Source organism: Schistocerca nitens, chromosome 1, assembly GCF_023898315.1.
Source record: "Schistocerca nitens isolate TAMUIC-IGC-003100 chromosome 1, iqSchNite1.1, whole genome shotgun sequence".
Lineage (NCBI taxonomy): Eukaryota > Metazoa > Arthropoda > Insecta > Orthoptera > Acrididae > Schistocerca > Schistocerca nitens.
The window spans coordinates 316,822,023-316,839,040 of NC_064614.1; the positions used below are offsets into that span (position 1 = coordinate 316,822,023).

The 17,018-nt window shown below is 41.7% G+C and overlaps 1 protein-coding gene across 1 annotated transcript in view; it reads right to left on the reverse strand.

Annotated features, from left to right (window-relative positions):
* LOC126244898 (discoidin domain-containing receptor 2-like) overlaps positions 1–17,018 on the reverse strand; it is a 215,222-nt gene that overhangs the window by 102,532 nt on the left and 95,672 nt on the right. The window contains exons 2-3 of the mRNA XM_049948277.1: positions 13,523–13,625; positions 7,144–7,249 (exon numbers count right to left, since the gene is read on the reverse strand). Of these exons, the coding sequence (XP_049804234.1) occupies positions 7,144–7,249; positions 13,523–13,589 (173 nt within the window). The 5' untranslated portion in view covers positions 13,590–13,625. The remainder of the gene's footprint in view (positions 1–7,143; positions 7,250–13,522; positions 13,626–17,018) is intronic.

The following is a 17,018-nucleotide window of genomic DNA, read 5'->3' on the forward strand; positions in this document are numbered from 1 at the left end:
ATGCCCTATTTAAAATTGTTCCGTTTCGATACCCACAGCTGAATGCAGTGATTGCATAGTTTTATCTGTACGATAAATCATCTGCAGCAAATGTTTGTTTCACACACAACCTGAAACGACATATCTTCGTGCAGTAATCGCTTCTGGGTATCTGATGATGAATAAATCCCCAAACGCGTCATAAGAGCAATAAAGTCATTCCTTGCCTGGTGTATGACTTTTGCCATTGCGACCCAGTCATCCTAAATTTAGAACTACTGATTGTTTCAATTTCAACTTTGAATCGGATAACAAATGACAAAAGAAATATTTTTTCGTGTGATATAATTAAAAATTGACATTTTTCGGATCTTTGCTTCATTTGAACTGTGAAGCTTTCGAAATGTGGTGCTACAAAGAATGCTGAAGATTAGGTGGGTAGATCATATAACTAATGAGGAGGTATAGAATAGTATTGGGAAGAAGAGAAATTTGTGGCACAACTTGACCGGAAGAAGGAATCGGTTGGTAGGACACATTCTGAGGCATCAAGGGATCACCAATTTATTACTGGAGGGCAGCGTGGAGGGTAAAAGTCGTAGAGGGAGACCAATACATGAACACGCTAAGCAGATTCAGAAGAATGTAGGTTGCTGTAGGTACTGGGAGATGAAGAAGCTTGCACAGGATAGAGCAGCATGCAGCGCTCCATCAAACCAGTCTCTGGACTGAAGACCACAAGAACAACGGGTCAATGAGGAGTACTCTAAGGTTCTGTGTATCAAAATATGGACGGCAAATGGCAATATCTTTTAGTTGCTTTCATGTAGAAGCTTACATTTATTCCACTGTCAAGAGCTCCTAACTTTAGTATGTGACCTAAAATTCAACTTGATACATCTACCCGTTCCTGAGAAAAGAGGTTCTTATAGGACGAACACTCAGATATGACCAATTTTTTTTTTTTCATTTGATGTAGCTACAAATGTACAGTATTAGGATTTTTTCCTTTGATTTTACTGTGAGACCTTCCATTTTTTCCAAATTTAATTATTCTAGGCCAACGGGAAATATCCTGTAGATTTTAATGAGTGAGTTTGCGAGTATTAAAATATGTGACGTAAATGAGCGTATCTTTTGATTGCACTTACTTGGATGCTTCAATGTTTTACACCACCAAGGGACCACTGATCTTAGTATTCGACTTAATTTTTAACTCGATACAACTACCTGCTCCTGAGAGAAAGTGTTTTTAACAGTCGGGCAGACAGACTAACAGACAGACGGACAACGAAGTGGTCTTGTAAGGGTCCCGTTGTTACTAACTGAGGTACGGAACCCTAAAACGTCGTCTACATGAAACATCGTCTGTTATAGAGTATACATTTTTTTCGTTCATTTGCTGCTACTGGCGAATATCGACTGTGGAGCCGGTATCAAGTAAATACATGGTACCTCCACGCAATGTGACCTATGAGACGTGGTATGTAAATTAATCTGTCAGTCGTCATGCGGAGCGACACATCAACATTGGCATATTCCGCATTCAAAACGAATAAAATTGCCACTAATGTAAGAAAATGTTTTTCTTTCGGATTAGAGGTTTGTTCACTCTCTTGCAAACGGAAACGAGTTCTCAACTACCAGAGGTTTTACTGTAGAAATGCTACAGTCCGACACTGACGTTTTTGAATCTTAGACAATGTGCACCAGACCCTTCATTCCACAAGACACTATCATTAGGCTTACTTTATCATGATAAGAAATCAGAACGAAAACCACCTACATACTGTGGTAAAAGGGAAGAGTGTAAGGTTAGTTCTAACATCACGTCGACGACGAGTTCATTGCTGACGGTCAAAATCATGAAGTGGGAAGAACGGGGGGAGGAAATTGGCCGTAACTATTCAGAGGCACTGTCCCGGCGTCTAGTCTAAGATATTTATGGAAAAGTCTGATAACTTAAATCTGGCTTGGGACTTGAACCGATGCCCTTATGGATAAAGAGTCCGTCTCTTACAACTGCCCATCTCGTTCAGTTATTTAGAGACGTGCCACTAAAAACAATGTGTATTACGATTCGTACTTAAAACGAACTACAACATAAAACAAACGGGGGTGGTTTGTTGTATTTCTTTCCGATTAAGAAATAAAGTAGAAGTTTCTTGGAAATTTGTGGTCAGATCCTATAGTACCAAACTGCTGAGGAAATCGGTCCCTATGCTCACACACTACATAATCTAACTTAAACTAACTTACGCCAAGGACAACACATACACACCCATGTCCGAAGGTGGACTCGAACCTCCGACGGCGGGGGGGACCCCGCGAACCGTGACAAGGAGCCCATAGACCGCGCTGTTACCTCGTTAGCTAAAGTACAGCTATTGACACAAGTACTTTTCTTATATTGCATCTCAGTAATTTCGGATGATGGAATGGAAAGTTTCTTGAAAGGAGGATATAAGATGAACATCAACAAAAGCAAAACGAGGATAATGGAATGTAGTTGAATTAAATCAGGTGATGCTGAGGGAATTAAGCTAGGAAATGAGACGCTTAAAGTAGTGGATGAATTTTGCTATTTGGGGAGCAAAATAACTGATGATGGCCGAAGTAGAGAAGATATAAAATGTAGACTGGCTGTGGAAGGAAAGCGTTTCTGAAGACGAGAAGTTTGTCAGGAAGTCTTTTATGAAAGTGTTTGCATGGAGACTAGCGATGTATGAAAGTGAAACATGGACGGTAAATAGTTTAGACAAGAAGCGAATAGAAGCTTTCCAAATGTGGTGCTACAGAATAATGTTGAAGATTTGATGGGCAGATCACGTAACTAATGAGGAGGTACTGAACAGAATTAGGGAGAAGCAGAATTTGTGGCACAACATGACAAGAAGAAGGAATCTGTTGGTTTTTGAGGCATCAAGGGATCACCAATTTAGTACTGGAGGGCAGTGTGGAGGGCAAAAATCGTAGAAGGAGACCAAGAGATTCAGAAGGATGTAGGTTGCAGCAGGTACTTGGAGATGAAGAAGCTTGCACAGGATAGAGTAGCATGGAGAGCTGCATCAAACCAGTCTCTGGACTGAAGACCACAACAACAACAACAAATTCGGAAGTACGTCTGATAGAACTGAGACGTCCTGATGATTTTAAAAGCGACCTTTTTTAGCGCAAACAGAAATACACATCTTAAAATTAACACTGGGATACATCAAGAAAGCAGTATTTGTCTCCATCAAAAACGGCAAAGAATCTATCCTTCTCCCTCTCCTCTTCTTCTTGCTGCCTTTATACCACTTACATTGTCTCTCGTCTGCTGAGTGTTGCCCATCACGGATCAGCTGCTTATGTGACTTGGTGCCCTGCTTGACACCAAAGAAGTCACTTTAATCTAAGACGACGATGATGGTGTATGAATCCGTCGGCAGTTTAGTGTAACTCCTCTTCAATTCGTGTCTGTGTTTTAGCTGTTTGAGTGTTGTGTTTCTAAGGAACCAGCCAGACAACAGCCGAAAAGAATGTGTAGAACCATCGAAAATTCACGTTTGCCAATGTATCGGACCAGTGTTTGCCAATACGCCGAGCAGGAATGACGCATTCAGACGCAACTCTCCACCTTGCAGCGTTAATGCTGTGCGGGAAGAAACAATCAACAGAAAGTTAAGAGAGAAACATAGCTTAACAGTGAGCAACAGGCGACAGGAACTAGAATGATGATGAATATATAAATTGAGGTTTTAATTCCTTATAGTAGTTAATTCAGTTAAACATGTGATACATAAAATGTCCGTTCCGCTGTGTCCTCTCTAAGCAATAACCGCACCCACTGTGAGGAATGCCGGAAATGTTTGACTAAATTATGTTGTCCACCAAATGGCCTGTGTGCCGCGATTACTGCACCTGCAGGAGGTAGACAGCCGCTTACAGAGTACGGAGAAGGCCAGATTCTCATTAGCCTCACATTCCGCGCACATTCCACGCGCGCCACACTCTGCCGTGTCGTCATAGCAACCACCACGAGAGGGGCTGGAGTAAGGGCAGTCGGGCGGGTTGGGGGGGGAGAGGGGTGGTTGGGGGGAGGAGCGCCCTGCCGCGGTTTAATCTCGCCGCTTACGTGCGAATTTTTACGTCGTTAGCGCAATATCGGCAACTCTCTTCCGCGAGCTGCCATCTCTCCCGCTCTGGGCCTAAACCGCCGCCTCCCATCTTATTACCATGTTTCACGGTGATAAAAGCACACCCCGGAATAACGACATTTGTTCCATCAGCGTGTCCCCCGAGAGCGCTTCGTCTCCTTGTGGGTTTGGAAGGAGCAGCACGTGATGTTACTATGCGGTTGGTGTTCCAGATGACGGAGGGTCTGTGTGGTGGAGCCGACAGTGCGTTACTATCAAACGTTCCGTCTCACTTGAAAACCCTTATTAGCTGACTCTTGGAACTATAACATAAAATCTAAATAAATATGTAGTGCACTTATGAGAAAGTTCATCAGTACCTACCACAATATCTGAATTTGATTCGAAATGTACATTATGTCGTGAAATTGTAAAGAATTTTATTTCTTCGTCTGAAGCAATTAAAATCTGGTCTGAAGTAAAGGCGCAATGAGTAAATAAATATGCAGTGCACTTATGAGAAAGTTCATCAGCACCTACCACAATATCTGAATTTGATTAAAAATGTACACTATGTCGGGAACTTGTGAAGAATTTTATTTCTTCGTCTGAAGCAATTAAAATCTAGTCTGAAATAAAACAGCAATGAGTAAATTACTGGAAGTGTTTCTCAAAGACTGTTTTGTATGTCACAATGCACTTCATTTCTTCGTAACCATCTTTTAAATACAGCGTGTAGTTGTTGCAGAAATGTTTAAAAAGCAGTATAACAGCTGTTTCTCTCGGTTTGAACATGATGATTCAACTGACAAGCCTATGTGTATTATTTAAGTCCCCCTAAAAAATTGCAACATACTGACTTATCGTCCCAGCACCGTATTAAAAGAAGCTCGATGTACAGCAGTAAACACGTTGACAAACTTCTTCAGTCAAGCAGGATGGAATCTGAATGAAAACTCCCTAAACAAACTGGACACACACTCATTTTAATTGTTGCACAGGCAACGTATAACATCTAGCAATAGTCATATAAGAAAAATTTGCAGAATATGTGCTAAATAACACTGGTGGATAAGTAGTCATCTTCATTGAAATGATGGTGACCATATTCTTGGTGTCGTCGCATAGAGAAATGGTTCTGTCTCCTTTTTATGTTAATACGCGAAGCATGAGTTTATGAGCGAATAAAAATACGCATTGGATATCTACTCTGTCACATCTGCAGTGATGACTGTCACCGAAGTTAAGCGTTGTCGGGCTTGGCTAGAATTTGGGTGGGTTTCCGTTCGTGTCTACCAAGCGCTGTTTGCCGGCGACGTGCCCTTAATCCTTGTGAGGCCATGGGGATGAGAAATTCCGCCTTATGCAAGACGCCTTTTTTCTTTTGTTTCACCCATTCATGTTTCAGCACTTTTGTGCTATCATCAGTGGGTTCTATTTTTATTTTTAACTTACATTATATTATTGTCCTCTTGTTTTGGTAGCTGTTGTGCTACACAATATACAACATGTCATAGTTTTGAAGTTGTGGTACGTTTTCCTGTTTTGTTGGCGAAGTAAATGGGCTTACTTCTTTGCCTGTGTTCTTGTGGTAATGCAGTTTTTCGATTACTCAAAACATAGGCGGAGTTTTCGCTGCCATTACAACAGGCTGTGGCATAAATTTCTCTTCTCTCTAATTCTTTTAAGCAGCTGTTCAACAGTTATTCGATCTACTCATCTACCTTTCAACATTCTTGAATATTTCTGCAATTTCAAAGGTCCTATTTTCTTCTTTGAAGTGTTCATCGTCCACGTTTCATTTCCGTGCAACGCTATGCTACAGACATATGCCGTCAAGAAACAATTCCTAGGATTTAGATTTACGTTCGATGTTAACAAACTTTCTTTTTTTTTCTAACTAGTGTCAGTCTGCATTTTATATGCTCACCACTTTGGCCATCATTAGTTATTCTGCGCAGCCCTAATAGAAAAACTCCTCTACTGCTTTTTGTGTCTCATTTCCTTCTCTAATTCTCTCAGAATGGCCTGGACTACATTCAATTACCCTTGTTTGCTTTTGTCGACACTGATCTTACAGTATAACCTATTTTCAAGACACTATCCGTCCTACTCAACAGCACGTCCAAATCCGTTGCTATCCGTGACAGAATTACAATGCTATCACCAAAGCTCAAATTTTTTATTATTTCTTCTTGAACATTGATTCCCCTTCCAGATCACTCCCTGTTTTCCTTCACAGCTTGCTCATTGTACAGTTTTAATAACATCCAGGATAGGCTACAAGCCTGTCTCACTCCCTTCTCACTCACTGCTTCCCTTCATGTCCTTTGTCGTAATTGCAGTCTTGTTCCTATGTAAATTGCGAACAACCTTTCGCCACCTCTATTTTATCGCCTTTCTTTTTAGATATTAAGAAAGTATTCCAGTCAACATCGTCAAAAGCTTTCTCTACACCTACTGATGTTGTAAGTGTAGTTTTCCTTTCCTTTGACATATTTTCTGGCCTACGTATCTCCAAAATGGAAGCTTATCAACCTCTGTGTCAGCCGCTATCAATTTTTTCATTTGCAAAGTATAATTTATTAAACTGATACGACAGTAAAATAAGGAATACATGACCGCAACAGCAGCGTAATCCTATTTTCATTCCAGCAGCATCCTCACAAGGAGCTGGGTGTTTAAAATATTTTGTGATCAAGTGTGTTTCATTGGAATGGTCGGAATGCACTGTTTCGCAAATCCTTTGTCGTAGCTGCCATTTTTGCTTTCCATTTCTGATCGGATGGATAGAGATGTAATTAGTAAACAGCGTATGCACTGAATATTAAGGAAGTAAATTAGGACTCGCGTCGACGACGTCACTAGAAACGAAGCACAAGTTCAGATTATGGAAGGTTGGGAAGGAAATCAACAGCTTACTTTCCAAAGGAACGATCCGGCATTTGTCTGAGCACACCCTGGGGACACCACGGGAAAGTATTGAATACTAATGGAGAAAGTTAGTTGTTGCATAGCACAGAGACCATGCACGTTTGACACTTACCGGGCGACGTGCGGCCCCACGTTTCCGCTGTCGAAGGAGGAGCTGGCGGTGATGTCTTTGTCCGGGATGGCGCCGGACTCCATTCCCAGAGGCCAGACGCATTGCGCTGCGACACACAGGAACACATGTTAATGGAGCCTGAGTCACACTTCCGAGGCAGGCGCGGCGCTGAGTGGCTTACCAAGTAAGTCTCTCTCGAAGGACACTGCTCAACTCTTTATCTGAGGTCTGTATTTCGCAGTGTTCCGTCAGGGCAGTAAGGGAAAGAAAATTTATTATTTATCACCTAGGGAAAGCAAATAACATTTACGTTGTACGATTCATCACCACTTCCTGCCATTTTGTGTTCGTACGTGTGCGTGTGTGTGTGTTTGTGTGTGTGTGTGTGTGTGTGTGTGTGTGTGTGTGTGTTTGCTACTGAAACACACTTGTGAGCCTAATTCGCCAACATTCCTCCCATTTGTTATTGCCGTAGTTAAACAGAAGAAGCTTGCAAAAATTACATTTAGAGATTAAATATCTTATCTTTAACTAAAAACTTACCTCGCATGTATCTTCTGTACTTCCGACCCTACCTAAAATGACTTTGAGCTGCGTTCAGTCTCCAAACTTAACTAACCTAACAATATTTGCCGCAAAACTATGTATTTCTTTGAAATGACTGATCTGCATTACTTAGTGTATAACCAATCATCACTACTTATGTTTAACGAATGAAGTAGGTTACTGGAGGGAACTACTGTGCTGCTTTCAACTAATGGAGTTCGATTTAAATCCACCAGAGTTTAAATCCCAAATGGTAATTTCTTAAGGGGGGTAGGACGTCAAACGGGCCGACTTGGAGCAGGAGAGGCATAACAGGAAATTTTAATTTCCAGTGTCTATACTTTTACAAATAAATTCATCAAACTTTGTCAGAATCATCAGGAAGAATTCAAGATTCACACCCATTGCAGTGGAAGTTCGAAAACATAACAAAATAAATTTTTTTACGTGCGAAAACTTTCATCATTTTTTCACTTTCTAATGGCTGCATTTGTTGCTATAGGTACACTTCTCTTCATAAGTTAGAGAGATTCTTCGATTAATTTTGCACAGCATACATACCATACTCACAGGTGTATGAAACTGTAGAATTTATTTAATTTATGAAAAAACAAATGAACTGTTATATTTTAAACTTCATGTTTAGAAAAAACACAAATTTAATAGTTAATTACCTCAATTTTTACCACAGTTTTTAATAGATTTGGAAAATTCTAGACTTTCATACACCTTTGAATATGATTCGTATGCTGTGCCAAATTCATCTAAGAATCTCTCTTACTTATGAAGAAAAGTGTACCTACAGCAACAAATGTTGCCAGTAGTAAGTGAAAAAAATGAAGAAATTTCACATGTAAAAAAAAAATTATTTCGTATGTTTTCGAACTTCCACTGCTAAGAGTGTGAATTCTGAATCCTTCCTGGTCATGCTGACAAAGTTTTATGAATTTATATGTAAAAGTATAGAGAGTGGAAATTAAAATGTTCAGTGGTGCCTTTCCTGCTCCAAGTCAGCCCGTTTGACGTCCTTGTGTAAAGTGTAAGGAAGTTTCAAAGGAAAAAGTATATCAGATAATGTCTCGGTCCGGCACACAGTTTTAATCTGCCAGGAAGTTTCATATCAGCGCACACTCCGCTGTAGAGTGAAAATTTCATTCTAGATAATATTTACTTGCGCCAAACACTTTATTTTGCACGAAGCGCTGTGAATAGCGGTCAGCTAGTCTGGGGGAGGGGGCGCAAAGATCTACGACCACAGCATCAACAGTAAACCTTGTCGGTTATCCATTACTATTACCATTTTCTTAAAAGTATTTCGCTTTTGAATCTTTCTATTGCTTTAAGACGCTTTTTGGCATGATGCAATAAATGGTTTTATCTTCATCCAGCAGAGACACGGGAAATGTAGTTTCCAATCGTTTATTTAATTTTAATGATTAATTAAACCATCAATTTTTATAATTCACACATGTATCATGACTTTAGCACAGCTTGGCAACCTAAAAATGTTCTTAACACGAAACAGGTCCTAGCGTGTTTACTTATACAGCTGAGGTGATTTTATCTGTATCTTCTGCGCTAATAATAGAACTGTAAAATCACTGTGTCTGTCTGTGTGTCTCCAAAAATACTATACGAATTTTGATGGTGTCTTTAAGTGTATCTTGATTGTAGCTTGGATCAACATATATTTATTTCATAAAAATCGGATAATGTAAAAAGGAATATCGTAATTTAACGTTTTATCTAAAAACTGTCGTGTCTGTCTCTTTGAATACGCTAATCACCAAAGTTACTACACCAATTTTCATGGTATTTTCGAGGGGTAACTTGATCGTGGTTTGGAGAAACATACAGGATTGATTTCATCAAAATCGGAACAAGGAAAAACATAAACTGTTGAAAAATGGTTCAAATGGGTCTGAGCACTATGGGACTTAACTTCTGAGGTCATCAGTCCCATAGAACTTAGAACTACTTAAACCTAACTAACCTAAGGACATCACACACATCCATGCCCGAGGCAGGATTCGAACCTGCGACCGTAGCGGTCACGCGGTTCCAGACTGTAGCGCCTAGAACCGCACGGCCACCCCGGCCGGCACATATATTGTAATTTAAACTTTTATCTAATATCGTTTGCCCAGATTAGTAGTTCGAATGTTTAGTTATTACCAAATACTACATCAAACAACCAATAGGTGGTGCTGGTTTTTTCATATACCTCATTGGCAGAGAGATTTTTGGAACTTTGTCAGGGACAGAATTAAGCGACACAATCTTATCTTTATGAATACAAATTAATAGTGAATTTACTTGGGAGGAAGATACAGATTTACTGATTTCGCTTTGTGTATAAAACACATATCTATTTTGCTTTGCTTCTTTCGATAAGTTTTGTTTATATTCTTTGCTACGAAAAACCTATTTAGAAAGTTCACTATATGATCTCGGTGACAATGCATTATTTTTTGATTTCGTTCTGTTTATGAACAAAAATGCTTGGAATACGGACGAATCTCTCACTATAAGACCGAGACCTAGGGGTTACTATAAGCCAACGAAGATCGTCAGGACAGACGCCGTGGCTCGAGACATCAGGCTTTCTCGCTTCTGGGAATTTCCTTCCAAAATAAAAGCACGATGTAATTCTGATCGAGAGTGTCATGCGTATCTCGCTCCTCAGAACCTTTCACTCACAGATACTTAGAGTTACTTCTACCCAACGCAAATAATGGAAGCGGCAATTTTGATACGAGGGCAAGTCATCTTTGAAGTTTACAATACGAATTTTATACACATCAGTAATTCATTTTGGATATCCATAAAGTATCGTTACTATATCCGCAAAAAAGAATTTCCTTTTTTACAGATTTTCACTATTGCAAAGAAAATTCCAACTTTGAGGAACTATAGGAGTGAAGTCCATATGTATTCTGTGTTTTAGTGAATGGACAAGTGTAACAGACAGCGCATGACTGGGATGCAGCAGTTTACACACAGAACGGACTGCGAGTCACTGACAATATGGACAAGCGAGAGGCCTTACATATGACTGACAGTACTGTAGTGAATGTCGATGTGTAACAGACAGTGTGTGACTGGGATGCACCAGCACGACACGTAAAATGAACGTCAGTCACTGATAATGTGAACAGGCTGAGGAGAGCACTGTTTCTCAGAGGATAGTCCTTTCTTATGACCCAGAGATCTCACTTATGAGTGACTGTGTGGACTCGTTGCCAGGCGGTTTTAAGGACTAATTAAACACGTTCTTTTGCTAAACATTTACCTCGTCCCAATAAGTCATTCTCATGAGCAACGTCATCTGCTGCAAATCCGATTTTTTTATGGGCGCCTCTATAATCCGGCACGAAGAGACAAACCCCTATTTTCTATCCTACTCTGCCTAAGTAGAACACACTTTATGGTCACTCGCACTGGCGGTACCGCACCGACTGGTCGCACAAACGGCGTTTCCTGAGGTCGATGACAGTGGAGTTCACGAAGTGAATGTCTAACCAAAAGAAAGTCCAAAGGATGGCCAAGTTGTCTTGAGCTAATGAAACAGTTCAGAGAGCAATCAGAATCATACAAGTAATACAGGCAAGAACCAAACTCTACTGTTCAGTGGGCCGTATCTAAGGTCTTCGAAGACTTCCAGGAGCCTGGTAGCCGTATTTATCGGCATATTCTAGCCCGCAGCCGGCTCCACGTTACTTGCTGACAACGACGACAGCGCTTCGCATGGGAGCAGGCAGCAGCCAGAATACGTAGCCCGAGTATCTCTGACGCGTTCGCCTTAACGATAGTCGGGCTGGGCGGAGAATGTGAAGCACTGTCAGATACTAGGCATTCAACCGCCAACAGCTGCAAATCATCCTCCGAGCACTGAATGCTAGCAGATATGGACATGACAAGATCCCAGAACTCTGCTGTGGATCGATGCTCGCAAAAAGCCAGCTGTGCACTGTTGAGGACATGCGACATGTTATGGGCCAGGGCTATGAGTGGCATCTATCTAATACCGCTCAAGGCTAAGCCGTTACAATCAAGCCGCCTTTAGCGCCAGTGGACGTTCAGCCAGGGCGGGCTCTGCGAAATATCCGCCGTGGACAACCTTAGAAGGATACCTCCTGCAGAGGCAACGCACTACTGAGGTCAGGGATAAAGCGCTATGACGCTTAAAGGCTCCAACTTTTACTGTACCCTCAAACTGCGACCGAGCGAGGTGGCGCAGTAGTTAGCACACTGGACTCGCATTCGGGAGGACGGCGGTTCAATCCCGTCTCCAGCCATCCTGATTTAGGTTTTCCGTGATTTCCCTAAATCGTTTCAGGCAAATGCCGGGATGGTTCCTTTGAAAGGGCACGGCCGATTTCCTTCCCAATCCTTCCCTAACCCGAGCTTGCGCTCCGTCTCTAATGACCTCGTTGTCGACGGGACGTTAAACACTAACCACCACCACCACCGCCACCAAATCAAACTGCGGTATTACGTTCAATCTAGCACTAATCCAACCAGTGATAGAATATGTGGTCACAGAGTGAGGCAATGCTGCAAACAAACACATACGTCTGCTTCTGGGTCTGCAGGGCAGAGTCTTACAACTCGACTTGCACTTGCCACGTGAGTGGAGGGAGCATCGCGAACTTACTGGAATCCAGTCACTGCGGGACCGTTTTAAACTGACTGTTCAATAGTTCTACGAGAAGTTGCAGCAGTTACATAACAGCTTAGTCTCAAATCTGGGAAATCACAGGCACAGACGCGAGCCCACCGGTAGCCCGAGCTGCTACAAGTATAATCAGCTCTCGTAGCAACTAAGTATTCAGTCACTCACATGCAGACACACATACACGACACCCCCCCCCCTCCCCCACCCACCCACACACAAAACTGCTCTAAGGAACGTGGCGCCATATTGTAGCGTTAGGCCAGAAAACCGACCAAAAATTCAGGAAAAATCGAGAACAGCACAGAGCGTTTACACTGCACAAACCTAGAAATAAAATGGGCTGTCTGCTGTGGAAAAGAAGGCAGGAAGGATGGAAGGAAGATTAGTGTTAAACGTCCCATTGAAAGCGAGCCACTGGAGACGGAGCACAAGCTCGGGTTAAGGAAGGATGGGGAAGGAAATTAGTCGCGTCCTTTCATAGGAACCATCCCGACATTCGCTTTAAGCGATTTAGGGGATCAGGATGGCCGGACGGGAGTTTCTACCATTGTCCTCCAGAATGCAAGTCCGTTGTACAAACCACTGCGCCACTTCGCTTTATTCTCAGGTAAAGGGCGAGCATCGCCCGATCCAAGACTTCGGTGAAATCTAACTTAGAAGCCAGCCCTCAGAGGACGCATTTGTGCCGTGTTAGCCCAGTCCTCGCCCCCTGAAACCTATGTCTAATTTATTCTTGGTTTTTTTGACTTTAATAAAGTTTTTGTCAAGTTATAAATCCAGTCATGGATCAAAAAAGTTTTATTTACCAGGTGCAATGACAGTCTGGATCATTTGAGGTGTAAGTCTCAATTTTTTCAGATGAAACATATTATTTTTGCCATTTGGAGTGTTCTGTACGATGAAAATGTTGCTAAAGGATGCGTTGCTCAGATGACAATCAATGCCTCCTTTTATATTGCTGGTTCCGCCTGTCGTGACATAATCTGCATTACATAGGGTCGTATGGTTACTTTTGATCAGATAATGTGTTAACACTAACGTCTACTACACAATGTTCTATTCCAAATTGCTAAAAATGTATTGCAAATTGTCGGCAGTTAACTAGTAATTGTTATCAGTGATAGCAGTAAGTGTAGCCGTAAGGTGCGTACTCACACACGTCGAGTGACGAGCACAGTGCCACGTGGAGTGACAGCAGAGCCACGGCCGCCAACAACTGCATCCTCACTGACTCCGGCACTGGTCACCGCGAACCTGCCTGCAAAGAAAGAAGACAACATTAGAACGATATGGCTCAAAGTCGTAACACGTGTCATTGTCTCGTAGTTTGGCTTCAGGAAAGGAGCATCACCGCAATTGTCAATTATTCTTTCACGTTGGAAACGATCGTGGTTCTCATAAGACGATGATGTCAGGTATATGAAATGATGCGCAGTTGGAGGAATGAGTAGAAAGGAGAGTAGTCATTAACGTTTAATTTCATGCGTAGTACCGCCAGATTTCCGTAGTGCGCTGTTAGAGCACAAAAAATGCAAGTAAAGTGGATTATTGTGCGACAGCTCGTTTTCGGCAGTTGCGGGAATACTGGAAGTGTGTCAGTATAAAAAATGGCTCTGAGCACTGTGGTACTTAACTTATGAGGTCATCAGTCCCCTAGAACTTAGAACTACTTAAGCCTAACTAACCTAAGGACATCACACACATCCATGCCCGAGGCAGGATTCGAACCTGCGACCGCAGCGGTCGCGCGGTTCCTGACTGTGGCGCCTAAAACCACTCAGCCACTCCGGCCGGCTGTGTCAGTACAAGCAGAAGGCTACAAATGCTCTGTAGATTGCTCCATATGTGTGGTGTGGTATTGTGGTAGGAATATTTCGGTGTGTGCCAGGACTGCATGACATGTAGAAAAAGAAACGTTCTGACTTTCGAGGTGATAATTAAAACTTGCGATTATATCTCGTATATTTTCTACGCAAATGACGATACAAATTTGTAGAAACTTTTAACTAGCGCGTCAAAGGTAAAAATTACGGCCTGACTAGTAATGTTCTAGCCAAGTAAAGAAACGCATTCCCAGTTTGACCGCGCCTGCTGTAAACAACAATTCCAACATGACTCGTACGTCTGCAGGTGGAACAAACAAACGAGATAAAGTTGTGTCAGGAAGTCAGAAAAGTGAGAACTTTCAACCGAAAAAAAAAAAAAAAAAGAATGAGGGGCTGTTAAATGAAAGCGGAACAACCGCCACTGCGGGACCATGGAATGGCTCCATTCAGATTTCATCATCTCAAACGTTAACACATTTATCCTGCTGGGAGACGCGACGATCAACACCCATTTCACAGATCGCAGTCGGCCGCTGACGTACCCACAACCACACCCACTCTTGTGCATCCTCCTCCTACTGAAACCGACGTGCATATACGTATTTCTTTAGCTCCCTAAAGATGTGAAAATCACCCGATGAAAGATTCAGGCTGTACGGAGAATGTTGTAGTGTTCCCCAACCAAATCGCCGAAAACTAGCCTTCGTCTGACTGGTAGTATGGGGACAATGTTTATCGTGCAGCAGGATGATTCCGTCCTAAAGCATTCTTGGGCGTTTTGATTTTAAGACGCGTCGAGGTTTCTGCAAAGTGTCTTCATAGCGCTGATTGTGGTTGCACGCTCGATGACGTCTAAGAGCAGAAGAAGAATCCGGTTGCACGATAACGCCAGCCCTCATTTTGCTAATTGGACGAAGGCTGCTCTTCGACGATTTGGTTATGGAACACTGCCGCATCCTCCGTACAGCTCGTATCATTCACCAGGTGACTTTCACATCTTTCACGACCAAAAGAAAGACATGGAGGGATGTCGGTTTCAGTCGGACAAGGAAGTGGAAGAGTGGGTGTGTCTGTGAATCCGTTAGTGGCCGACATCATTCTACGAAACATGAATTGATCGTCACGTATTGGAATAAATATCTTAGCGCGTGTGATGATTACTCTTGAATGGAACCATTCTTCATGGGCCGTTGTGGCGGATGTTCGGTTTTCATTTGACGGCCCCTTATATTGACTTCCCGAACATACGCGGAAACGAACCAAAGAGACAGCATTCGATTCATTTATCCGCTCGCGCAACCACGGTCTTGAGACCTGAGTTCACAGACGTCTTGCTAAGTGTAATACTGATACAAGTGAGTGCACACTTAGATTTCACATTTTGTAAAGTATGAGGCTGCCGCAGTTATGAGGATATTCTTCAACATTCTTCTGTAGCATCACGTTTCAAAAGTTTATGTTCTCCTTTTGTTTGAACTACTTACCGTCCACATTTCTTCTGTACAACGTTACGCACCACACAAATATATTTATACTAGACGTTAGCAAATTTCTCTTTTCCAGAAATGTTTTCCTTGCCACAGACTTCTGCATTTTATATCCTCCCCATTTCGGCCATCATCAGTTATTCTGATGCCCAAATAGCATAAATCATGTACTACTTTTAATGCGTCAATTTATAATGTGATTCTCTTAGTATCGCCTCATTTAATTCGACTGTACTCCATTACCTCTATTTTACTTTCGTTGATGTTCTTATTGTAATCACCAGAGTGTTGTGTAGTCAATTAAATCAGAGGGTTTGTAAATAATTTTCAAGACATAAATCTGAATTAAGAGGAAATGTGTAACACTACTATCATATATGCCAATTTGATGTTTTATATTGCAGTAGGTACGCTAAATATTTAAAGGCAATGGATTAAGTTGACTTATCGTATATTGCAAGTAAGACCTTTGCGTACAATATCATTAAACGAGACCAGGTGAAAAACTGTCATTCAGTGACGTCTTTTGAAGACTCTATCCATTCCGTTTAACTTCTCTTCCCGGTCCTTTAATGCCTCTGACAGAAATACAATGTCATAGCTAAAGCTCAAAATTTTTATTTGTTGTCTGTGAATTTTAATCCCCTCACCAAATTTCTTCTTCGTTAGTTTTACTGCTTGGTCAATGACTGGAGTAAACCTTGAGGATAGTCTAGAGCCTGTCGCACGCCCTTCTCAACCACTGCTTCCTTTTCATGCCATTCGACTCATAACTGCAGTTTAGTTTCTATTCAAGTTGTTAATAATCCTTCATTCTTTGCATTTTATTCCTGCAACCTTCACAACTTCTAAGTGTGTCTCCCAGTCAACAGTGTCTAAAGCGTTCTCTAGATTTATAAGTGCTATAGACTTATATTTGGCTTCTTTTCACTCATCTTCTAAGGCAAGCCATAGGGTCAGTACTGTCTGGCGTGTTCCTACATTTCTCTGAAACCCAAACTGACCTTCACCTAGGTGGCCTTAGACTAGTTTTCTTCTGTAAATAATTCGTGTCAGTATTTTAAAACCATGACTTATCAAACTGTTGGTTCAGTAATATTCACTCCAGTTAGCACTTGCCTTCTTTATTACCTATTCTTGAAGTATGAGGACACTTCGTTTATCTGTCTCGCACACCACGTGGAATGATTCTGTCATGACTAGCTCTCCTAGGAATCAACTCCGAGGGATTATTGTTCACTCCAGGGAATTTTTTTCGACTTAGGTCTATCAGTGCTCTAACAAATTCCTTTTGCAAATACCCATCTGATTTTCATTTACTACCGCTTCCCTTTCTAC